Source organism: Chiloscyllium punctatum, chromosome 32, assembly GCF_047496795.1.
Source record: "Chiloscyllium punctatum isolate Juve2018m chromosome 32, sChiPun1.3, whole genome shotgun sequence".
Classification (NCBI taxonomy): domain Eukaryota; kingdom Metazoa; phylum Chordata; class Chondrichthyes; order Orectolobiformes; family Hemiscylliidae; genus Chiloscyllium; species Chiloscyllium punctatum.
In genome coordinates, this window is record NC_092770.1 from 53,612,930 (window position 1) to 53,638,596 (window position 25,667).

At 41.5% G+C, this 25,667-nt stretch overlaps 1 protein-coding gene across 3 annotated transcripts in view; it reads left to right on the forward strand.

Moving 5' to 3' along the window:
• The window catches only part of LOC140458182 (receptor-type tyrosine-protein phosphatase zeta-like), a 254,311-nt gene extending 228,644 nt beyond the window's left edge, over positions 1–25,667 (forward strand). For all 3 annotated transcript variants that reach the window (XM_072552397.1, XM_072552395.1, XM_072552398.1), the window contains 8 exons: positions 3,051–3,197; positions 5,654–5,747; positions 7,647–7,720; positions 9,156–9,284; positions 12,215–12,361; positions 22,296–22,438; positions 23,231–23,366; positions 24,579–25,667. In XM_072552397.1, coding sequence (XP_072408498.1) covers positions 3,051–3,197; positions 5,654–5,747; positions 7,647–7,720; positions 9,156–9,284; positions 12,215–12,361; positions 22,296–22,438; positions 23,231–23,366; positions 24,579–24,725 — 1,017 coding nt within the window. In that variant the 3' untranslated portion in view covers positions 24,726–25,667. The remainder of the gene's footprint in view (positions 1–3,050; positions 3,198–5,653; positions 5,748–7,646; positions 7,721–9,155; positions 9,285–12,214; positions 12,362–22,295; positions 22,439–23,230; positions 23,367–24,578) is intronic.

Below are 25,667 nucleotides of genomic sequence, written 5' to 3' on the forward strand. Positions count from 1 at the left end.
TGTATTAAAAAGCATTAAGGTAGACGAGTCCCTAGGATCTGATGAGACCTATCCCAGAATGCTAAAGGAGGCAGGTGAGGGGATTGCTGGGGCCTTATATGAAATCCTTACAGTCTCTTTAGTCACAGGAGAGCTCCCAGAGGACTTGAGAATAGCCAGTGTTGCTCCTTTTATTTAACAGAGACAGCAGGGATAATCCAGGGAATTATAGGCAGGTAAACTTTATGACAATGATAGGGGAAATTATTGGACAAGATTTTAGGGTTAAGATTTACTCACATTTGGAAAAGTTTGGACTTATTAGCAATCAGCATGGTTTTGTGTGAGGAAGGTTGAGTCTCACAAACTTGATTTTTTAGTGGAACTGACAAGACCACCAAGATGATTATTTTGGAGTACATTGGGGCCTTGAGCAGATTGGCCAATGGGCCAATGAGTAGTCGATGAAGTTTAATTTAGATAAATGTAAGGTGTTGTATTTTGCTAAGTCAAATCAATGGTGGGTCCCTAGGGAGTGTTGCCGAACAGAGAGACCTAGGGATGCAGGTGCATAGTTCCTTGAAAGTGGAGTCACAGGTAGACAGGATGGTGAATTTGGCATGCTTGCCTCCCAGAGGGTTTGAGTCATAGGGAGAGGAGGGAGAGGATGAACAGTTTGGACCTTCTACCCCTGGAGTGTTGGAGGCTATGAGGTGGCCTTATAGAGGTTTGTAAAATTATGAGGGGCTTGGATAGAGGGAAGAGCCAAGTTCATTTCCCAGGGTATGGGGGATCAAAACTAGGTTTAGGGTGAGAAGGAAAAAAATTTAAAAGGAACTGAGGGGTAACATTTTTCACACAGAAAATAATATATATTTGGAATGAGATGCCAGAGGAAATGGAGGAGGTGGGTACAATTGCAACATTTAAAAAACATCTAGGTGGGTACACGAATAGGAAGAGTTTAGAGGGATATGGGCCAAGTGCTGGCAAATTAGACAATGTCGGTTTGGGCTGTCTAGTTGGCATGGATGAGTTGGACTGAAGAGTCTGTTTCCAAGCTGTATGACTCTATGACTTTGATTGATGAAGGCAGTGGATAGATGTTGATATGGACTTTAGCAAGGCCTTTTACAAGATCCCTAATGGCAGGCTGATACAAAAGATGAAGTCATATGGGATCTGTGATGAGCTGGTAAGAAAGATACAGAACTGGCTTAGTTGTAGAGACAGAGAGTAGTGACGTTTTTCTGATCAGAGATATGCATATATATATAAATGATTTGGAGGAGAATGTATGTGGCCTGGTTAGTAAGTTTGCAGGTGACACAAAGATTGGGAAGTGAGGAAGATTGCGAGAAGACACAGTAGGATATGGATAAGCTGGAAACTTGGGTGGAGAATTGGCAAATGGAGTCTAATCTAGGCAAATGGAGTTTAATCCAGCCAAATCTGAAGTGATGCATTTTGGAAGATGTAATGCAGGAAGGAAGTATACAGTAAATGGCAGAACTCTTAGTAACATCAACATACTGAGGCATCTAGGCACGTAGGTCCACAGTTCCCTGAAATTGGCCACACAATGGATAAGGTGGTCAAGAAGGTAAGTGACATGCTTGCCTTCATCAGTCAGAGAACACAGTATAAAAATTTCCAGGTCATTTTGTAGCTATATAGAACTTTAGTTGGGCCACATTTGTAATGTTGTGGACAGTTTTGGTTGCCACGATACCAGAAGGATATGGAAGTTTTGGAGAGGGCACAGAAACAATTAACCAGAATGTTGCCGGGTTTGGAGGGTATTGGCTCTGAGGAGAGACTGGACAAACTTTTGGTTTGTTTTCACTGGATCATCCAAGGATGAGGGGTGACCTGATAGAAGTTTACAAAATTATGAGAGGCATGGACTGAATGGATAGTCAGAGACTTTTTTGTTCCCAGGGTAGAAATGTTGATTACTAAGGGACATAGTTTTAAGTTAAAGGGGTAAGTTTAAAGAAGATGGGAGAGGCAAGATTTTTTACACAGAGAATGGGAAGTATAAGAATGTGCTGCCAGAAGAAGTGGTGGAAGCAGATACAATAGCAATGGTTAAGAGGCACCTTGACAGATATATGCATAGGCAGGGAATTGACGGATAAACTCAATTTCTTGGGTGAAGTCTATACTTCACAAATGCCAAAGATAAATCATGATTTGGCATTGCTTGTTGCCCCATAAGTTCTGTAAGAACACTTATTAAAATTCAGGAGAGGAATATGAAAATTAAAAATACAGACAGAAGCTGAATAACTAATTGAGAAACAGTGTCAAAGTATAAGGCTATAAAGGCTGTTTGTTCCATAATGTAATTTGAACTGCAACAGCAGATTGAAAGACCTGCCTTAGACAGTTTCTACAATGAAACAAACTGAGAGTTGAAGTGAGCCAGAGACTGAAAGGACTCTGGCCAACACTAGAGGGTGCACAATCTAATAATCTGTTAGGTTATCGGGGAAATGGGTTCAGGAGATCTTGAGTAATGAAGGAATAATAAATTTAAAGTCATGGAGTTATAAGCACAGAAACAGACCCTTTGCTCCAACCAGCCCATGCCGAACATAATCCCAAATTAAACAAGTCTCACACTACCCGCTCCTGGCCCATATTGCTCCAAACCTTTCCTATTCACATACCTATTCAAATGTCTTTTAAACTTTTTAATTGTACCCACCACTTCCTCAGGAAGTTAATTCCACACACAACCTGATTGAAAGAAGGCAACAGCTTTTGGCTGAAAAAAAGCCTTGTCATAAACTTGTGCATGTAACATTGTGAAGCTTGCCTTCAACATTTGGAACCACCTTAAACTTCCCTCTTAGAAACAAAATGTGTATGGGAACAAGGCATTTTTAATTCTTGTACTAGTGCTTCTTACTTAGCTGCTAGGCTGTTCTTACTGAATGGGGAGAAAGTGAGAACTGTTCTTACACAATGTCTAAATCAACATCACTAATATGTTTTGGTCCATGCATGGTATGCTTGACTGGAACTATTTATGCAATCTCATGTCTCATATGCCTTCTTAATAGGAGCAGTATATCTTCATTCATGATGTCCTGGTGGAGGCCATCTTTAATAAGGATACAGAAGTCCCTGCCAATCATTTATATGCCTATGTCAATGCTCTTCTTACACTGGGGGCCTCCGGGAAAACTAATCTAGAGAAGCAATTCAAGGTAAAGAAATTAAAATGTCATTTCACTGTTATTGATTTTGAGCATTTTATTATGATGTTCAGTGGGAGTGAGATGTTAGCATTGTCTGAGTTATTGTGGATGATCAAATATGACCCCCTTCCCTTGTCATCATCTGAGATGGAGTCCACTTTTCTAATGTCAGTTGATAGCATTATTGCTCTGAACTCTGAGTTTACCATCACTTCAGGATTTCAGTATAAAAATCACAGCTGACTCTCCAGTGCTGCATTGTTGCTACTCTATCAGATATGACACCTTCCAGATGAGACACGAAACTGAGTGAGTTATTGTGTGGATGTAAAACAATGTCATTATTTTGAAGAGCGATGGGGAGTTATTTTCTCTCCTGGCTATTATTTTGTTCCTCAATCAACACCACAATAACAGTTTGACTGGTCATTGGTTTTTTTTGTCAGCTTTTCCTGTGTACAAATTGACTGCTGCATTTGGAAAATACTGGAAACATCTAAATAAGATAAGAACGTTTGCATTTATATAGCACCTTTTCACAAATACTGGATGCATTGATGTGCTTTATAGCCAAGGAAGTACTTTTGAGATGTATTCACTGCTGTATTTTCCAAATTCAGCAGTGACTACAACGCAAAAGTACTTCCTTGGCTATAAAGTACATCAATGCATCCAGTATTTGTGAAAAGGTGCTATATAAATGCAAAAGTTCTTACCTTATTTAGATGTTTCCTGGGAAAGCATCAGCAACAAATTTAATTGATGTTGCCACCCATCTCTGTCTCACCCCAACACCCTCAATTACTATCTCACGCGACGCCCAAAACCCAGGCCGTAGAAACACCGATAGTTAAAAATGACCAGTTCACCAACAGAAGTCAGATTGCAGTATTCTTATGGAGCTGCTCCAACCTTCAATGGAAGTCTGTGGTCATGAATAATTGTACATTATTAACTTTTGAATTATATGCATAATCTGAATGGAATGCTTTCATAAAATTTTTAATAGACAAATGGAGACTTTTGTTTTAAAATGTTGTTGCAAAGGAAAGACTAAAAAGCTGCAATATAATCAAAACAACGCTGCAAACGCTCTGCAGGTTGAACAGCATCTGCAGCGAGAGAGAAACCCTGTCCCCTTGATGCTTTTCCCAAAAGTGAAACATGTTGCAACCCCCCAATGATTTATCAGGAGGAACAGAATCAGTAAAAGTGGGACAAGGAGAGAAAACAAAGATGAGTTAGTAACAAATGATAATGGTGTACCAGAATGAGGCAATGCTTAGACAAATAAAAAGGCCATCCTGAACCCAGAGGAGCTGTACTTGGTTACAACAGAATAGCAGAGATCAATAGGAAGCGTGGGAAATTTGGCAAACCCACAAGACTTTCTGTGACTGTGGCGTGTGGTGGATGAAAAAGGCAAGTGAAAGGACGCTTGGTAAAAATCATCTCTTTGGCTGTGTACTTTCAGGGAATTCCCACCTCCCAAGAACCTGTCCACACCTTCCCACATTCTTGCAGTCATCTAAAATTTCCAGCATCAAATGTCCATGAGAAAATGGATATTATGGTTAAGGGCTGAATTGGCTTTTTCTCTTGGAAAAGATCAATCCATATTCAGGCTAGAGGACGATAACACACCTAGTGGAAAGATCAGATTTAGATTAGATTACTTACAGTATGGAAACAGGCCCTTCGGGCCAACAAGTCCACACCGCCCCGCCGAAGCGTAACCCACCCATACCCCTACATCTACATCTACATCTACCCCTTACCTAACACTACGGGCAATTTAGCATGGCCAATTCACCTGACCTGCACATCTTTGGACTGTGGGAGGAAACCGGAGCACCCGGAGGAAACCCACGCAGACACGGGGAGAACGTGCAAACTCCACAGTCAGTGGAGTCAGTTGAACCCGGGTCTCTGGCGCTGTGAGGCAGCAGTGCTAACCACTATGCCACCGTGCTGCCCACGGTGTTCCACATCAATTTGCATTGAGCTCTATTGCAATGGTTTAGGGTACATGGTGTAGTAAATACTCTGTCACCAGCAGCGAATACAGGAAATTATGAAACAGTACAAATAAATTGTTGTCTGTCATGAATTGTGTGTTTGTGACCTGAGAGTGTAGTTTCTGAGGACAGTATTGAGGTGTCTGTTTAATCATGGTGGAAGAAAATTGTTGAAGATGCATGTGGGCATTCTGTGTTGTGGGTTAGCATATTTTAGTAGGCAGAAGCATGTTAAAATTAAACAAATTTGAATTTCCAGAATAAAGTTTGAGGCCAGAGTTTTGGTAGTTAAGATCAAGGAGCTAATTATAGAATCCAAGGCTCAATATCAGAATCCGAGTTCACTGTTTAAACAGAAATGGAGTTCAAATTCACAGACATTTTATATTTATATTTAGAGTATTAATTATCTTTTAACCCTCAATTTTTCTTTATTTCTCTCAACAGTTGGTGAGCCAGCCTCACGCTAAGCAGTGTGATTACTCTGCAGCACTGAAGCAATGCAACAGAGACAAGAACAGAAATTCCTCTATCATTCCCGGTAGGTTTGAAGGTCGAGTTATTGAAAGAATTTCAGTTTTTAATTTGAAAGCTTTATTTTTCGTCTAAACAAATATTTAAGAAAGTTTGCCAGTGTCATGCCACATTGCTGGGAATACTGAACGTTTACAGACTTTATGACATTCTGTGATGATAGTGGTCGGACATTTAGATTTAAATGTGTGGCTGACAGGAGGACTTCAGGGTATTCCACCAATAATTTTAAGTATCACCCGCAAACGTAGGAAGGCACATATGGTATGATAGCATTTCACTCGCACTTTTGTACCAAGTCCACTTGCCTTCACGTAAACATTCAAATTCACTGAGAAGAATACACTATTGCTGTGTTTGTCTTTTCATACTGAACACTACTAGAGGGGTGTAATTGATTTAGCATGAAAAGCACCTGAATCTTATCAATTCAAAAACTAGTCGTTTGGCAGATCTGATTAGGGGCAACCCATCATAATGTGAACTGAAAACAGCTTTCTTGTCATGCACACACTATGTTCTCAGCAGCTACGAACTATAGGTGACTAACCAGGATTGAGTTTCCTGGCAACTTTTCCCTTTTTTCCTCAAGATATTTTCCTTCATCTGGAGCAGTGCTTGGCTTTATTCGTACCTATTTGTTCTCAGTTTATATATAATTGTACATATTAGAGTGGTCTTGGAACAGAGTGGCTTGGTGGAAATATGTAAATCATTTTTGTTTCATTTTTGAGATATGGTCTATTGCAAACCTTTGTTGCCTGTCCCTCATAGCCCTGAGGGGGTGATAATGAACTGCCTTCGAGTTGTGCTTTGACATGGCTGGGGCACTTTAGAAAGCAATTCAGAGCCAACTGTATTATTGTGGGAATGGAATCCCATCTACGGCAGGCACGTTGGCACAGCAAATGTCCTGCCAAGGGCACCAGTCAGTTTCTCTGACAATTTGCTGAAATTTTTAATGATATTGGCTATTTTACTGTATAAAACTGCACTCAAATTTACAAATTGTCATGACAGGATTTAAAATTACATTCTTCAGATTTTTAAAGTTATTATTATTATTTGTTCATTGGATGTGCATGTCACCTCCTGAGCCAATGTTAATTGACCGTCCCTAGTTGCTCTGGAGAAGCTGGTGTTGATCAGTCTTCTTGAACTACTGCAGTCCTGTTGGTCTAGGTAGACCACAATGCCATTAGGGAGGGAGTTATGTCTCTCAATTTGTTAGTTGCTAGCCTAGTAACATTACGTCTGGTTATGAAGCAGGAACTAGATAATTGAGGTAAAACTTAACAATTTGTTTTAAATTACTGAGTAGGAATCCTTTTTAAGTTTTTGAAAAATCTTCAAACATCATCTATGACAAGAAAGATTTAAATAATTTATCATCATTCCAACTGCCTAATCAGCATTGCAAAATTTTTCCTGAGATGACAGAAAGAAATTGAACTTTGCAAACCTTGATCCAACAGGAGGGGGATGGGCTATACAAAAAGATGTTTATTTAATTACTTCAAAAACTGGTAGAAGGGAAACAGATTAATTAGGATAACAATTTTAGGGTATGAATAGTTAAAATTATTACCCAATCTAAGTAATTTAATGTCAGATCTTAATCTTTTGGGTGCAAAGTGATGCTTTTATGTAAAAATGCATCATACTCAGAGAGGGAAACATCCCTGACTTTTCTCATTCATCCCCTTGCAAATTGCAAAATGCAAATTGCGGAAAGACCTATTGTCGTAGTTTCTCAGGTCCATCATGGTACCATAGTGCTGTATTGCAGGCATCCCCTTCATGTGAGAATTCTGGAACCCTGAATCTTTGTGAGAGCTGGTCTGCTGCACTGCCAATATCTACTGTAACCTGTAGGTGAAAGTAAGTGGGTTTTTTTTCATTCTAGTGGAGAGATCAAGAGTTGGACTGTCAACCTCAGCTGCAGAGGGCTCTGATTACATCAACGCTTCTTACATTTCGGTAAGCATGTTAAAAACAGTCTGTGTAGGCTTACATCATGGTTGGACAATGCTGCGGGTTGTGACTGAAGGTCTCTATTAATGTGTGGACTCCTTATGGTTAGGCAAAAATATGAACCATTCACAAAATGCAAGCTTTTCACTTCCCTAAGCTTAAAATTTTGGAAGATTCACCACTGCTTTTTAATCTTCCTTGTGCTAAAGGAATTCTTGTATTAATCAGGAAACAGCGATTATGAGTCTTTTAGATGTTTTAGGTCATTTAAGATGTTTAAGGAAGTGGAATTGAGCAGATATTTGAGACCAGTAAATGCTTCACTGGACTGAAATAAGCTCACAGATCACAGCTTAGATATCTTTGAGTGACACCACTAGTTGGTCCTAGTGCTTTTCAAGCAAGTACTACTTGTACTGCCAGACTTGGAATTCCATGAGAGAGAGAGAGAGAGAGAAAGAAAAAGAAATGACGTGACTCAATGTGTGTATTGCAAGTTAAATCTGAGGTTTGAAATCTGAGCCCAGATCCTACTTATCAATTAATTTATGGTTACACTCATCCTTTCTCCTCCCTCTGAATTATGTCTCTATGGCTCAAGTTGTCTGCTGTGGGTCAGAATCCCTACTTCGGACCCAGATCAGATTAAAAATGCCCACGTACCTTTTGCAGAAGTTTCCTGGGTGAACTTCTGGGCCAGGTGTCTTCCCAGTCGTAGCAGCACAGTCCAAACAAAGTCCAAACTGGGAGCAGAGGTGGAACAAAATCAGTCATGTACCTGCTTATTCAGTAGTGGGTGCGATATTCTGTAGTTTGAAGGATCAAAGCCACTTTGACAGCTATTGTGACAAGGTTAGTTAAAGTAAATGGGACAAAGAGCAGGGCAGCAGCCAGTTAAGGAAATACTTTTGGAATGTAGTCACTGTTGTGAGGTAGGAAATGCAGAATCCAATTTGTACACTGGAAGCTGACACAGCAGCAATGGGATACTATCCAAACAATTTGCTGTGGCAACGTTAGTTGAGGGGTAAATATTGCTCAGGACACTGGAGAGAATTTCCCTGGTCTACTTTGTAGTATTTCTACAGGATCTCTTACATCCAGCTGACAGAGCAGATGGACCCTCTGTACAAGGTCTTATTTGAAATGATGGCACCTCCAGCACTGCAGCACTCCATCAGTACTGAACTAGAATCTCAACCTTGATTTTGAAAGCTCTAATACAGCCCAAGAACCAAACCTTTGCACTAAATGTTGCTGAAATGCATAACTGTCATCTGTTCGGAGGTTCACTTGTACCAGAATTGGATTTGCTTTTCTCATTTTGTTTGTTTTGTAATTTTGAATGTGCTGATAAATGATACAAGCATTACCTGATGAATTTGTATTATGGAGATTATCATTCTTGTACATTTGTACTTTGCTTTGTATTTAATCCCAGGGATTTCATCAAAGTAATGAATTCATTATAACTCAACACCCACTGCCACACACCACAAAGGACTTTTGGAAAATGATATGGGACTACAATTCTCAAATTATTGTCATGCTGTCAGATAACCAAGTGCTGGTATGGAATCTTATTTCATTTTTAAACTGGCTCATTTTAATTTGAAATTTTGTGCATCAACCCATAAATGTTTCTGCCAGCAGCTTCAGCTATAAGGATTGGAAGAATCCTTAATGCAGAGAAAAGCTACTTCTATTAGCTGGAGCTAAATTCCGCAATGTAAAAGTTGCATTTGAAATCTCAGATATAAATCTGTCACAATCCAATCTAAACATGTGCAAGCAATGTTTCTGAATGATTCACAGTACCGTCCTTTACTGATATACTCCAAACACATTAGAGTGCAGCTAATAAGAATTCAGTGGCAGTACATTGCCATGATTTGGAGACGCTGGTGTTGCACTGGGGTATACAAAGTTAAAACTCACACAACACCAGGTTATGGTCCAACCCCACAAACTTATATGTATATGTGTTCATGTGTGTGTGTGTGTGTGTGTGTGTGTTTGTGGGGGTGGAGGGGATATGAGTGTTTGTGAGAGAGAGTGTGTGTATGTGAGTGTAAAGGGGTATAAGTCTGTGAGAGGGTGTGTGTGGGAATGTATGTGTGAGCGAATGAGAGAGGTTCTGTGTGTGTGGTATGTGTTGTGCAATGAGATCACCTGTAGTGTGACATGAACCTAAGGTCCCGGTTGAGGCCATCTTCATGGGGACCGATGAAGATGACCTCAACTGGGACCTTAGGTTCATGTCACACTACAGGTGACCCCATTGCACTATACACACAGACAGACAGACAGACGCACACAGACACTCCTATACACACACATGCACATGCACACATGTAAGTTTGTGGGGTGAATTTGTACTTGCAGAATTACATTTTACTTTGCTCAAAAACTGCATGAATCCATGTTAGATTATGTAAATCCACCTTTTATATTAGAATCAGTCTGACCAATGTGGCACAGACAGCATCACAGGGAAGCTCCCACCTTCAATACATTATCTGGGCCGACATGACACCAATTGTTAAAGTTCACTTGAGAATGTAACTTTTTTTTGAAAAGTTTTGCGATTTGCATATGAAAGAACTGAAACCAACATGGTCATTCTAAAAGATGAGAGACTTAACAAACAATCCAGGTTTTTTTCAATGTATAATTTCAGTTACATCACACTGTAAACTTTTGCTATAAATTCTATGTCTTACAATCTTATTCTTCACAACCACCTGATGAAGGAGCAGCGCTCCGAAAGCACTTCCAAATAAACCTGTTGGACTATAACCTGGTGTGGTACAATACCAGAATGTGTGCAAACAGAGGAAAGTTTTTTTTGTCTGTTTCTGAGTTGTCTTCTCATTGTTTTGCATTGAATTTTGGACTCAATGTTTAGCTCACCCAGTTGGATCTTTGACAGAAGAACTGTGGAAACAGTTCTTTAGTACTTTGGCTCTTCCACTGAGGTTACATAGGAAATTAAGAATATATTGGATGATGACCAGAAATTCTGGAGTCATGATTACAAGTTGCAGAGGGACTTAGATAAACTGCAGAATTGGGCTGAGAGGTGACAAATAGAGTTCAATGCAGCTAAATGTGAGGTGATGCACCTTGGGATGGATAACAGGAAGGCAGAGTACTGGGTCAATGGAAAGATTATTGGTAGTGTGGATGTGCAGAGGGATCTTGGAGTCCATGTGCATAGATTCCGGAAAGTTGCCACCCAGGTGGATAGTGCTGTGAAGAAGGCATACGGTGTGTTAGGTTTCATTGGTAGAGGGATTGAGCTTCCAGAACCACAATATCATGCTGCAACTTTACAAAATGCTGGTGTGGCCACACTTAGAGTATTGTGTACAGTTCTGGTCCCCATATTTCAGGAAGGATGTGGAAGCATTGGAAAAGGTGCAGAGGAGATTTACCAGGATGTTGCCTGGTCTGAAGGGAAGGTCTTATGAGGAAAGGCTGAGAGACTTGGTTCTGTTTTCATTGGAAAGAAGAAGGCTAAGGGGGGATTTGATAGAGACATACAAGATGATCAGAGAATTAGATAGGAAAGACAGTGAAAGTCTCTTTCCTAGGATAATGACGTCAGCTTGTACGAGAGGGCATAACTACAAATTGAGGGGTGATAGATTTAAGTCAGAGGAAAGTTCTTTACGCAGAGAGTGGTAAGGGCGTGGAATGCCGCACCTGCTAATCTAGTTAACTCAGCCACATTAGGGAGATTTAAACAATCCTTAGATAAGCACATGGATGATTTTGGGGACAGTGTAGGGGGACGAGCTGAGAATAGTTCACAGGTTGGTGCAACATCGAGGGCTGAAGGGCCTGTTCTGCACTGTATTGTTCTATGTTCTATGATCTATGTTCTATGATGTTGGCTCAGTGATAAAGTAATAGCCAGGACATCAGTAAGAATACCACTGTTCCTCTTCAAAAAAGTGTTTTTTTTTGCAGGCTGTTGAGAAGGCAGACTGGGTCTTAGTTTGACATCTCACCTGAGAGTAGCACTTTCTCTTCAACTTCATGTTTTGCATTCAAGTCCCCCAAAATGGGACTGAAATGAGATTTGAACACATATAGTGCTGTTCCCTGAGCCACAGCCATGCATTTGAGTGAACAAATATGTAATTACTTTATTCTATTCAACGATGCTTACGATCAAGCAAATTAGATTTAAATTTCTAAAATAGATGCAGTGTTGTTAGCTCTGATTTTAAAAAAACATAAGTTGCAAAAACAATAGCACCTAATGCCCGACAGTGAATTAGCTAATGCTTGTTGTGACCTGTTGACAATGATTTATTCCTATGCTGCTGTATTCAAAGTAAGAGTCAATTCAATTCCACTCATATGTTAAAAAAGCGTCTGACTGTTCTCCTCCTGGAGTTTCAGAGAGAGTTCTTAAACAAAATGCTTGTAGTTTGTCTGTAAACCAATAGATTTGTGAGGATACAAACATGATGGGATTGTTATTCACAGACTGAGAATGAATCTGTGTACTGGCCGAGGAAGGAGGAACCAATGAATTGTGAAGCGTTTACAGTAAGCCTGATCAACCAGAGCCATCTTTGTCTTTCCAGTGAGGAGCAGCTCATCATCCAGGACTTCATTCTTGAAGCAACACAGGTAACACGGCAAACATTAGTAAGCCTGGAGGGAGACTGTGACTCATTGTGAGATTGTCGAAAATGTATTCGTCTTGAAACACAAGCCATAACTTGTGTAATGTTTGGCTATAAGTCTGATTCAGTTTGCTTGGTGCAACGGTTAGAGTCCTGCAGCTGCTTATTTTAAATGGGAATATACAGACATGAAATTAAAATCGGAGCAGATGTGGACCATTCAACCCAGAACCCTCTCTACCATTCAACATGATCGTGGCTGATTCTATATCTCATCACTATATTCTGCTCTTTTCCCATACCCTTGACACCTTTAACCTCAAGAAATTTACTTCTTTCGTAAACATATTCAGAGACCCAGACTCCACAGCCTGCTGTAGTGCAGAGTTCCATAGATTCATTTGATTGAAGAAATCTCTCCTCCTCTCAATCAGAAAAGACCTACAATGTATCCTGACACCTTGACACCTTCTTCCGGATCCCCCTACCCCTCAGCTGGGGATATATCATCCCTACAACCAATCGCTACAGCCATGTCAATGAGATTTCAATGAGATGATGTCTCTTTGTTTTAAACCCCAGTGTATCGAGGCTGAGTCAAACCCAGTCTCTCCTCCTGCAGCAAACCTACCATTCCAGCAATCAGTCTGGTGAATGTTTGCTGAACTAATCTTTCCTTGGGTAAGGAGACCAATGTTCCAGATGTGGTAATCTAGCCTATGAAACAAAACAGTTCTATGTCTTTAACAACGTATCACTTTGTAAACCTAGAGTGACATTACTTCAACAGCAAATATCATTAGATTTAAACGAAGTCATTTATTCTGTACCATCTGGCAATATAAAGTTTTCTTTCACATTTTGAAACGGTCTGGTTAAAGACCTTCACAGTGGCCTACAATTTTTGCTTCCACTGGATCACTGGAGCCATTTACACTTTGCTAGTTTTTTAACACTTCCTATCCCACATTTACTCTCCTTAGATTGTGTCTGATATACATTTTTTTTCTGTCATTATGCCTCCCATGTAATTGCTACTGCTCGTTAATTATTTCTTAATGTTCCACTTAAACCATTTTACAGATGTTTGATGTTATGTGATCTTCCCCATCCCTCTGTTTGTTTTGTTCTCTCTTCAATGCTGTTGCTCATTTCTGAGATGGGGTTCATATCTCAAACAACAATCAGCTTGTGCTTCTTTGGAGATGTTGTTCAGCCTGTGAAGTGTCTCAGCACTTCTGTATTGCTGAATAATTATTAGGTGGTTCTCTGTTTCACCAAATGGTACAGAGCAAGCATGTTCTACTCAACAGCAGGATTATGCTGGAAACTGAGGTATCTGATCATCAGTCTCTGTCTTGGCCATTTCTTGCATCAATGCTTTATTCCCTATGCTTATCAGTTGAAAGCCATTTGGGTAAGACATCTTTTGTTAGGTATCAATGAATTAGACAAGTGGGCAGTCTTAAGTGTACAGATATTTTGAGCTTTGCAGACTGAGCAGATCCTCCAAGTAGTTGACCTGCACTCTCCATTGAGTTAACAACAATAATAACAATGTGGGAAAAGTAACAAACAATGAATGAAAATCAGAATTATGGGGGAGGCCATCAGTACAGAATCCAAAGCTGATACAATTGTGAGCACCTTCAGCCAGAATTGCTGAGTGGATGATTCATTTCTGCCTCCTCCTGAGGACCTTGGCTTTAAAGTTTCCAGCCTTCAGCCAATTCGATTCACTTCACATAATGCCAATAAATGGTTGAAGGTGCTAGGTACTACAAAGGCTATGGACCCTGTTTTGATTCTGACAACTGATGCTCCAGAACTAGCCACAACCCCAGCCATGCTGTTCCAGTGCAGTTACAACACTGGCATCTAATCCAGCCATGTGGAAAATTGACATAGCCACAAGTACAGTAACAAATCTAACCTGGTCAATTATTGACCCATCTCAATCATCAATAAAGAGATGGAAGGTGTAATCAATAGTGCTATGAAGTGGCACTTACTCAACAGTAACTAGCTCACTGGCACTTAGCTTGCATTTCACCATGTCCACTCAGCTCCTGACCTCATTATAGGCTTTGTCCAATTATGGACGAGGAGTTGAACTTGAGATCAGGAAATTAATTGGCCTTGACATCAAGGAAGCATTTAACCAAGTGCAGCATCAAGGAACCCTAATCAAACTGATATCAATGGGATATGGGGAGAACGCCTCGCTTGTTGGAGTCTTTGCACAAAGGAAGATAATTGTGGCCGTTGGTGGTCAATCATGTGAGTCACAGGACATTGCTTCATGAGTTCCACAGGTTAGTATCCTAGGTCCAAACACCTTCAACCACTTTATCAATGCCCTGTCCTCCATCATAAGGACAGAAATGGGACTGCTCACTGATAATTGTACAATTTTCAGGACCATTCTCAATAACTTGAGTACTGAGTTGATCTTTATAGATCTTAGCAACATTCCAGCTGGGCTGATGTATTGCAGTGGCATCCATGCCAAACAAGTGCCTGGCAATGACTGTCTCTCTAACCAGAACAAATCTAATCACTTTGCTTTAACATTCAACGATGGAAGCTAGGAATGTGATTAAATAACTTCCACTAGCTTGGATCAACACAGCTACACCCAGGAAGCTACCCAGGGCAAAGCAGCCTGCTTAGATGGAACCTCATCTATCATATTAAACGTTCACTCCTTTCACTATAAACACAACGACCACAGCATGTACCATCTACAATATGCACTGTAGTGACTCACCTTCCAACCCGTGACTTCTACTACCCAGAAAGAGAACAGCTGCAAGTTTCTGGGAGCACCACAACCTGCAAGTTCCATCCAAGCCCCACACCATCCTGATTGGGAACTATGCAACTATTCTTTCAATGTTGCTGAGTCACAATCCTGGAAAACCCTTCCCTAACAGCATCGTAAGTAGACCTTGTAAAATTGCATCTAATTAAAGTATATATCTCCAGAACTTTTTAAACCATTTTTGTATTGAGAACTTCACCAATTACAGTTAAAGGAAAACATATTGGAATAATCCTCTTGACCTACGTTGAAACCAAAGTACTGTATTAATACATGCTCAAATAGATGTGTCTCATATGAATGAAGAAAGAGGGCTACAGAACAAGAACCTGAGCTAGTGGTTTATGAAAGTGGCTGACCATTGCTTTGCTAACTTAAGCAGTATATGCAGGCCTTTCCATTGATACCAACATCCCGTGAAAGAGAATAACTTATGTAAAGAGCTGGAAGATCATTTTTAATATTCTAATTCTGGTCTGCAGTGCAGCTCCAATTTTCATCACTTCACCTCTTGATTGGATTCCCCTACAGTATGGAAGCAGCCCTTTGGCCCAAAAAGGCCACACCGACCCTCTGAAGAGTCACCCACACAGACCCATTTCCCTCTGACTAATGCACCTAACACTATGGGGCAATTTAGCATGGCCAATTCACCTGACCTGCAACTCTTTGGATTGTGGGAGGAAACCAGAGCACCCAGAGGAAACCCACGCAGACACAGGGAGAACATGCAAACTCCACACAGACAGTCACCAGAGGCTGGAATTGAACCTGGGTCTCTGGTACTGTGAGGCAGCAGTGCTAACCACTGAGCCACCATGCTGCCCCTTTGGCCATCCTTTCCACTGCCTAGGCTCTGAGTTCTGCAATTTGCTTCCTGAATCTCTGCATCTTTCTCCTTTCAAGTCATTCCTTAAAACCTTTGCCAATGTTTTCATCATTTACCCTAGTGTTGTTTTGTAATTGTAGCATCTCGTTTGGTTATTGTTCATATGAAGCTCCTGGGATTGACTTATTACAGTAGGAGTACAATAGAGAAACAACATAGCTTGCTGCAAGACAGCTGATAGTAAATTGTGGAAATTGGAGATGAACAAGATGTGACCAAACCCTAAAGCTTACAGATATAACACTTTTAGGACCAATATCCTAATCACTGAGAAACTACTTCTCTTACCTCATTCATTTGAGAGATATCTGTTGGAGCATGTATTACTATAATAGTTTGCTTCTAAGATAGATTGCGGATTATTCAAATTTATTTTCCTCTAATTGGAACTAGTGAAGTACTCAATGCATCAAAATGCTTAAAAATACCTTGGGACACTTTAATTAGATGCAATTTCACAATCCAGAAAGTCCAGAGGTCTAAGTCTTGGTGACAGAGTTGTGAAGATGAGTTTTGACTGTTGATCCTACTTTTAGACACCATACCATATATATATATGTGTAAAAGTCAAACTTTTTAGACTATTTTTAAAGGTTCAATTTATAGGGTCAACTAGTACACTGGCATTAGTTTTGAGGGGCTGGAATTCATGGTGCACTTCGAAATACCGTATTATTAGCAGAAGTCAATTTGATGGCCTAACTAATCCTGGGTAAAGAAGAAAAACACAATGAATTATGGTAAAAGTAATTACCGGACAAAAGCAAGAGAAACAAGAATGAATCACTGGTAGGAAATTGTATTTATACATACTGGTACGAAAATTTAACATGTCAAAGATTCATTGAAATCCTGCAAAATCACACTGTTCAACATCGTCATGGCTGAGTATAATGTGACATTTAAAATGAAACATTTAGTAAATTCTGAATGTGTAAGTGTCTTGAACTTTCTGGCCAAAGTTTTCTGTTCCCTTCTATTTATTCTGATATGTAATAACCTCAGCAACATTAACAAATTTGTCAAAAATTAAAAATATATGTAGCTAATATATCTAACTTTTATTCAGATGTAATGGCACAATTAAAATGATTAACCGTTTAATGACATTAACTTTTGGGTGTATAGTGAACAAAGTGCAATAAGTACCCATAGACCGAGTACCGGTCAAAATGAATGAATGAAACAAAACATGCTCTAGTAAACCAAGTGGGCTGAGCAGATTATTTCCTGATGAAGGGCTTATGCCCGAAACGATGATTTTCCTGCTCCTCGGATGCTGCCTGTCCTGTTGTGCTTTTCCAGCACCACACTCTCAACTAAGTAGAGTTATAAAAGACCGAACATAGAACATAGAACATAGAACAAAGAACATAGAAAAATACAGCGCAGTACAGGCCCTTCGGCCCTCGATGTTGCGCCGACCGAAGCCTACCTAACCTACACTAGCCCAATAACCTCCATATGCTTGTCCAATGCCCGCTTAAATGACCATAAAGAGGGAGAGTCCACCACTGCTACTGGCAGGGCATTCCATGAACTCACAACCCGCTGAGTAAAAAATCTACCCCTAACATCTGTCCTATACCTACCACCCCTTAATTTAAAGCTGTGTCCCCTAGTAACAGCTGACTTCATTAGCGGAAAAAGGTTCTCACTGTCAACCCTATCTAAATCCCTAATCATCTTGTACACCTCTATCAAATTGGGCGGCATGGTGGCACAGTGGTTAGCACTGCTGCCTCACAGCGCCAAAGACCCGGGTTCAATTCCCGAGTCAGGCGACTGACTGTGTGGAGTTTGCACATTCTCCCCGTGTCTGCGTGGGTTTCCTCCGGGTGCTCCGGTTTCCTCCCACAGTCCAAAGATGTGCAGGGCAGGTGAATTGGCCATGCTAAATTGCCCGTGGTGTTAGGTAAGGGGTAAATGTAGGGGTATGGGTGGGTTACGCTTCGGCGGGTCGGTGTGGACTTGTTGGGCCGAAGGGCCTGTTTCCACACTGTATGTAATCTAATCTAATCTCCCCTAAACCTTCTTTTCTCCAATGAGAAAAGCCGCAAGTTCCTCAGCCTTTCCTCATACGATCTTCATACCATGCCAGGCAACATCCTGGTAAACCTCCTCTGCACTCGTTCCAATGCCTCCACATCCTTCCTATAGTATGGCCACCAAAACTGCACACAATACTCCAGATGAGGCCGCACCAGAGTCTCTGATACAACTGCAACATGACCTCAGGACTCCGGAACTCAATTCCTCTACCAATAAAGCCCAGTACACCATATGCCTTCTTCACAGCACTGTTTACCTGGGTGGCAACTTTCAAAGATCTGTGTACATGGACACCAAGATCCCTCTGCTCATCCACACTACCGAGTAGTCTACCATTAGCCCAGTAATCCATCTTCTTGTTACTCCTACCAAAGTGAATGACTTCACACTTAGCTACATTGAATTCCATTTGCCACCTTACGGCCCAGCTCTGCAACTTATCTATATCCCGCTGTATCCTGCCACATCCTTCTTTGCTGTCCACAACTCCACTGACTTTCGTGTCATCCGCAAACTTGCTCACCCAGCCTTCAAGCCCCTCCTCCAGGTCATTTATAAAAATAACAAACAGCAATGGTCCCAAAACAGATCCTTGTGGAACACCGCTAGTAACTGCGCTCCAAGATGAACCTATACCATCAACTACTACCCTCTGTCTCCTGCCAGCCAGCCAATTCCTAATCTAAACCTCTAATGCACCCTCAATGCCATACCTCCGTAGTTTTTGCATTAGCCTGCCATGGGGTACCTTATCGAATGCCTTGCTAAAATCCATATACACCACATCTACTGCTTTACCCTCATCCACTTCCTTGGTCACCTTCTCAAAGAATTCAATAAGGTTTGTGAGGCATGACCTGCCCTTCACAAAACCATGCTGACTATCCTTGATCACATTATTCCTATCCAGATGTTCATAAATCCTATCCCTTACAATTCTCTCTAAGACTTTGCCCACAACAGAAGTGAGACTCACTGGCCTATAGTTACTCGGGCTATCCCTGCTCCCCTTCTTGAACAAGGGGACCACATTCGCTATCCTCCAGTCTTCTGGCACTATTTCCGTAGACAACAACGACATAAAAATCAAGGCCAATGGCTCTGCTATCTCCTCCCTAGCTTCCCAGAGGATCCTAGGATAAATGCCATCAGGCCCAGGGGACTTATCTATTTTCATCCTTTCCAGAATTTCCAACACCTCTTTCCTACATACCTCAAAGCCGTCCATTCTAATTAATTGTGACTCGGTATTCACATCGGCAACAATGTCCTGTTCCTGAGTGAATACTGATGAAAAGTATTGATTTAGTGTCTCACCGATCTCCTCCGCCTCCACACACAACCTCCCACTACTATCCTTGACTGGACCGATACCTACCCTAGTCATCCTTTTCTTCCTGACATACCTATAGAAAGCCTTTGGGTTTTCCCTAATCCTACCAACTAAGGACTTTTCATGTCTCCTTCTCGCTGCTCTTAGCTCTCTCTTTAGATCCTTCCTGGCTACCTTATAACTCTCAATCGCCCCAACTGAACCTTCACGCCTCATCTTTACATAGGCCGCCCTCTTCCCTTTCACAAGGGATTCCAATTCCTTGTTAAACCACGGCTCCCTCACAAGACCCTTTGCACCCTGCCTGACTGGTACATACTTATCAAGGACACCCATTAGCTGTTCCTTGAACAATCTCCACATATCATTTGTGTTCTTCCTTGAAGCCTATTTTTCCAATCCACGCATCCTAAGTCATGCCTCACCGCATCATAATTTCCCTGCCCCCAGCTATAACTGTTGCCTTGCAGTACACACTTATCCCTCTCCATCACTAGAATAAAAGTCACCGAGTTGTGGTCACTGCCGCCGAAGTGCTCACCTACCTCCAAGTCTAACACCTGGCCTGGTTCATTACCTAGAGCCAAATCCAGTATAGCCTCACCTCTTGTTGGCCTGTCTACATATTGTGTCAGGAAACCCTCCTGCACACATTGGACAAACACCGACCCATCTAACAAACTCGAGCTATAGCTTTCCCAGTCAATATCTGGGAAGTTAAAGTCCCCCATAACAACCACCCTGCTACTTTCACTCTTCTCCTGAATCATCCTCGCAATACTTTCCTCTACTTCTCTTGGACTATTAGGAGGCCTGTAGAAAACTCCTAACAGGGTGACCTCACCTTTCCTATTTCTAACCTCCGCCCAAACTACCTCAGATGGCAAGTCTTCCTCCATCACCCTTTCTACTGCTGTAATACTATCCTTGACAAGCAATGCCACACCTCCCCCTCTTTTACCCCCATCTCTGACCCTACTAAAACATTTAAACCCTGGAACCTGCAACAGCCATTCCTGTCCCTGTTCTACCCACGTCTCTGTAATGGCCACAACGTCGAAGTCCCAGGTACCAACCCATGCTGCAAGTTCACCTACCTTATTTCTTATACTTCTGGCATTGAAGTATACACACTTCAAGCCACCTTCCTGTTTACCGGCACCCTCCTTCGAGATCGATGCCATGTTCCTAACCTCCCTACACTCAAGGTCCTGTACCCTAAAGCTACAGTCCAGGTTCCCATGCCCCTGCAGAGTTAGTTTAAACCCTCCCAAAGAGTACTAGCAAACCTCCCCCCAAGGATACTGGTGCCCCTCAGGTTCAGGTGTAGACCATCCTGTTTATAGAGGTCCCACCTTCCCCAGAAAGAACCCCAGTTATCCAAATACCGGAATCCCTCCCTCCTGCACCACCCCTGTAGCCACGCATTTAACTCCTCTCTGTCCCTATTCCTCGACTCTCTATCACGTGGCACGGGTAACAAACCAGAGACAACAACTCTGTTCGTTCTAGCTCTGAGCTTCCAACCTAGCACCCTGAAAGCCTGTCTAACATCCTCACCCCTCTTCCTACCTATGTCGTTGATGCCAACATGGACCACGATCTGGGGCTGCTCCCTCTCCCCCTTGAGGACCCGGAAAACACTATCAGAGACATCACGTATCCTTGCACCTGGGAGGCAACATACCAATCGTGAGTCTCTGTCGCCCCCGTAAAACCGCCTATATGTGCCCCTCACTATTGAGTCCCCAATAACTATCGCTCTACCTTTCTCCACCCTTCCCTTCTGAGCAACGGGGACAGGCTCCGTGCCAGAGGCCTGAACCTCATTGTTTATCCCTGGTAAATCATCCCCCCCACAAGTATCCAAAATGGCATACTTGTTCTTGAGGGGAATGACCGCAGGGGGTCCCTGCACTGGCTGCTTCCTCCCACTCCCCCTCACTGTCACCCATCTCTCTATAACTTTCGGAGTAACTACTTCCCTAAAGCTCTGATCTATGACCACCTCTGCCTCCCGAAATGATCCGCAGTTCATCCAACTCCAGCTCCAGTTCCCTAACACGGTCTTGGAGGAGCTGGAGATGGGTGCACTTCTTGCAAGTGTAATCAGGAGGGACGCTAATGGCTTCTCTCACCTCATACATGTTGCAAGAGGAACATTGCACCGCCTTTGCTGCCATCCCTCTAAAAGGTAAACTTTAAAAACTAGATCTAAAGAAACAAACAAGCAAAATGCAACACTCACCTGCTTATCACAACGGGTCGTATTATTAGGTTAGAGGAGGAGGGTGGGTGGGAGGCTCTACCCCTGTAGTGCCTCGGGTTCCTCGCCTGCGCGCTTTTATAAGAAGAAAAAACCTTCCTAGGTAAGCTAGCGCGACACCAGCTTCCGGGTCCGCTAGGCACTTAAAAACAACTTTAAATTTTAGCCGTTAAAAAAACAATAACTGGACTATACCGCGACTTTAAAAAAACACCATCAGACAGCCGTTACCTGCTCCGCCCAGAGAATGAACGAATAGAGACGCAATATAGTAAACAAAGAGCGATAAGTAGAATTACGAGTATGAATGAATGAAGTGGGTTAATGGGAACATGCAGTTCCCTTTGTAAGAGGTTTATAATGTGATATAGTAGGGTCAACTTTTACACAAGATATATGGATAATACACGATTTTATTGACCAAACATAAGGGGCTGACATTTACATGAGATTGACTTTTACACAAGTATACGGTAGCATTTTAAAAAAAATCCTCTCACTCTGTCAGAAGTAGTTTGAATATACCAGAGCTATATGATCAGTAATCCTGTATTTGTAATTCCCTTCATTACAGGATGACTATGTGCTTGAAGTGAGACACTATCAGTCCCCAAAATGGCCAAATCCAGACGGGCCGATAAGCAAAACCTTCGAGCTCCTCAATATAATACGAGAAGAAGCTTCTACAAGGGATGGGCCAACTATTGTCCATGATGAGTATGTCTTTCTCCTTTTCTAAATTGAAGCCATTCATGCAACAGAGGTCTCAAATGAAAAAAAATGACTGTTAATGAAAATGCCTTCTCAGAAATATAAGTGGTCATATGATCAAAGTAAGACACAAAGTGAGGTCTATTAACTGCCGAATTTGAGGGATCCACTGTTCCCGGGAGAAAGGATTGATCTGGAGGTATCTGAATGGATTCTGTGGAATGACTATTGTGAGGAGATTCTCTTTCTGACCTAACCTGATAATACCGTTTCTGACAGCAACTAGGAGAAAGTGAGGACTGCAGATGCTGGGTACCTGAATCAAAAAGTGTGCTGCTGGAACAGCACAGCAGGTCAGGCAGCATTCATGGAGCAGGAGAGTCGACGTTTCGGGCATAATTCCCGATAAAGGGCTCATGCCCGAAACATCGATTCTCCTGCTCCTCGGATGCTGCCTGACCTCCTGTGCTTTTCCAGCACCACTCTCTCGATTCTGTTTCTGGCAGCAGTATGATTGAACTTATTGTCCAGACACCCTGTTGTTGTACTAGTTTTGGCTGAGGGGAAGACAGGCCCAGTAAAATTTTCAGTTAATCATTGTCCTTAATCCAAGTTTGTATGTCTGCATGATTCCAGGACATTTCTGATTTTTATTTGAAATTTTAATGTTCATTAGATTGGCTGTGAACTTTTTATGGCATTGGACTAGACCGGTTGTATCACAGCAAATAGAATACACAAAGGATGCTCTGTGTGCATGTGTATAAAAATGTAAACTTCTTTTATTTCTTTTCACAGACATGGAGGAAACACAGCTGGTACTTTCTGTGCTTTAACTAATCTAATGCACCAACTGGAAAGTGAAAACTCAGTGGACGTTTATCAAGTGGCTAAAATGATTAATTTAATGAGGCCTGGTGTCTTCACTGATGTTGTAAGTCAGAATCATAGCATATAAATGCAGAGTTCTTTACCATTTTGCCATAAAAATTCCAAAAACATATTTAACCATCTGTCTGAAATTGATGGAAAATTGAAGGAAACCTGGCATTCAGTCCGTGGGCTACCTGGTGGGGAGTGTTCCAATGAACAGAAATTGACAAGTGTTTGTGTTGTGTAGTGTAGAATATGTCATGTGACTTAGCCCATCACCCATAATAAGCTCACTGGGACTGCTCATCCATGTCATTTAAACAACTGATTGAGGCTAATGTAGACTTGTTAGCAGCCTATTGACCTGAATAATACTGTCCACAGTCTAAATGGCCAACATGATAAAAAGCCGGGGAGAAGGGTAATATATTTCAGGGGCTGCACAGAGTGCACTCCCCAAAGATGTCATTTCACCTTTCCTTCTGGCCCATCCGCCCGACAAAACCGAGGGCCTTATTCCCGTCTCTGGATTTGAGGGATCCTTTCTATACTACAACTCTGAGACTTACTTTTCTGGGGCAGCCATGATTCTTTATGGGGCTCTTTCCTGCACTCCAGTGTCCATCATTGAGCTCAATCAGATTGGCTAGCAGCTCCCTAAGGTAAATCCTCCTTCCTTCTGCAGAAGTCCCATTGTTAACAAATTTGCTAACAATATTGAAGAATGTTTAAATCCAATAGGTGCAATGTGGTTCATTCAGTGGTTTGGCAGGATGGGGTGGTGTTTAATGAATGCTCCCAAGGTACCTGCTACGTTGACATTTGGCCACAGACCATCATCATTTCAGGGCAATTGTGATACCATTCATTCAGCTGGATGATGCATCTGGGCAGGGAAGAGTTTTCAACTGAACTAGATGGACCTTTGCTAGAGGAACTGCATCTTCTAACCAAATCTCTGAGGGGAAGATGGGACTGCAGAGTGCTGATATCTGTGGGAGATGAATTGCTCACAATTCTTGTATCCCGGAGGAAGCAGGGTAGCCTTTCAAGAAGTGACCATATGACAATTGCCCATAATAAAAGGGGTAACTCTTTCTGTTTCACTGGGAAAATTACAAAAGAGGGAAATACAGAATTGTGAGTTTAATCTTATTGAATACATCACCGACTGGCTGTACCTTAAAGCTATTTCATGTTTTGTATTGGTACGATTCCGACCCAGTCGCAATGATTCTCAATGTTGTTACTGAGATATGTTCTCTTTCTCCAGGATCAGTACCAGTTTTTGTATAAAGCTGTCCTCAGCCTGTTCAGTACAAGAGAAGATGAAAACCCTGCAACTGTATTGGAAACCAATGGCATGGCCATGTCTGCCAATGACTGTAATGTAGCAGAAAGCATGGAGTCTCTGGTGTAACAGTGCAAGAGATATCATCACCAACAGAGGCAAAAAAAATCCTATTTAAGATCCTGTTAACTATATAGGTATCCATTGTGAAATCCTGGTATCCACTTTGTGTCACCAATGAACACTAACTGGTGGGTGACTTTTTATATAAAAGAAAAATTGTTAGCAGAAATCGTTTGTGCAGTGTGTGAATATTTCATTTGCATCACGCTGGCCTGACCGATATTCGCTGTAGTTGCATTTCCAGCATGTTCAGTGTCAAGTTCCATGGTCTGCTTCCAGTCTGTAACGGGTGAGGGGGGTGGGTGGGGGGTGCATCCATGGCAGTGTCTTCTACAGAGGTATCCAGAAGAGATTATTGACTGCAACATCAATGGTTACTAGAGTGCTGCTGCCTAAGACTTGTTTCTCTATTTTCCACCATGTCAACACCATTTAAAAACCAACATTCAGCAGTGCTCAAGCAATGTACTGAATGTACAGAATGAAATAGCAGTGTTGATTAAGTCTGGATAATATGGACATCATATTGTTAAAGAACAAAAATTAATCTTCTAATACATAATGTAAATAGTAGAACAATGAGCCTGTCCATGGACCAAATCTCTATTTATAATTCTAGATTTTTATATTTTACTACAGAGTCTTTTCTAGTCTTTTTTGATGTTCTGACTACATGGTCGTTGTAGCTGGCAATTTATTAATGTTTAAATATATCTCTAATTCAGCTTTGATTCTAAATCCCACGTCAGATGTTTATTACTGAATTATTTGATGTAATTTTACAAATAACAGCATGCAATGTTTAAACTACTTGTACAACAGAAATAGTAAGTTCTAGAAAGACTTCTCACAGAGAAAAGATCCAGATGATGTGTGATTTGGTTGCAACTGATGTTTTTACATTATGGCCATTGAAGAAGAATTAAAATGAGATTTATCAGCTGATTA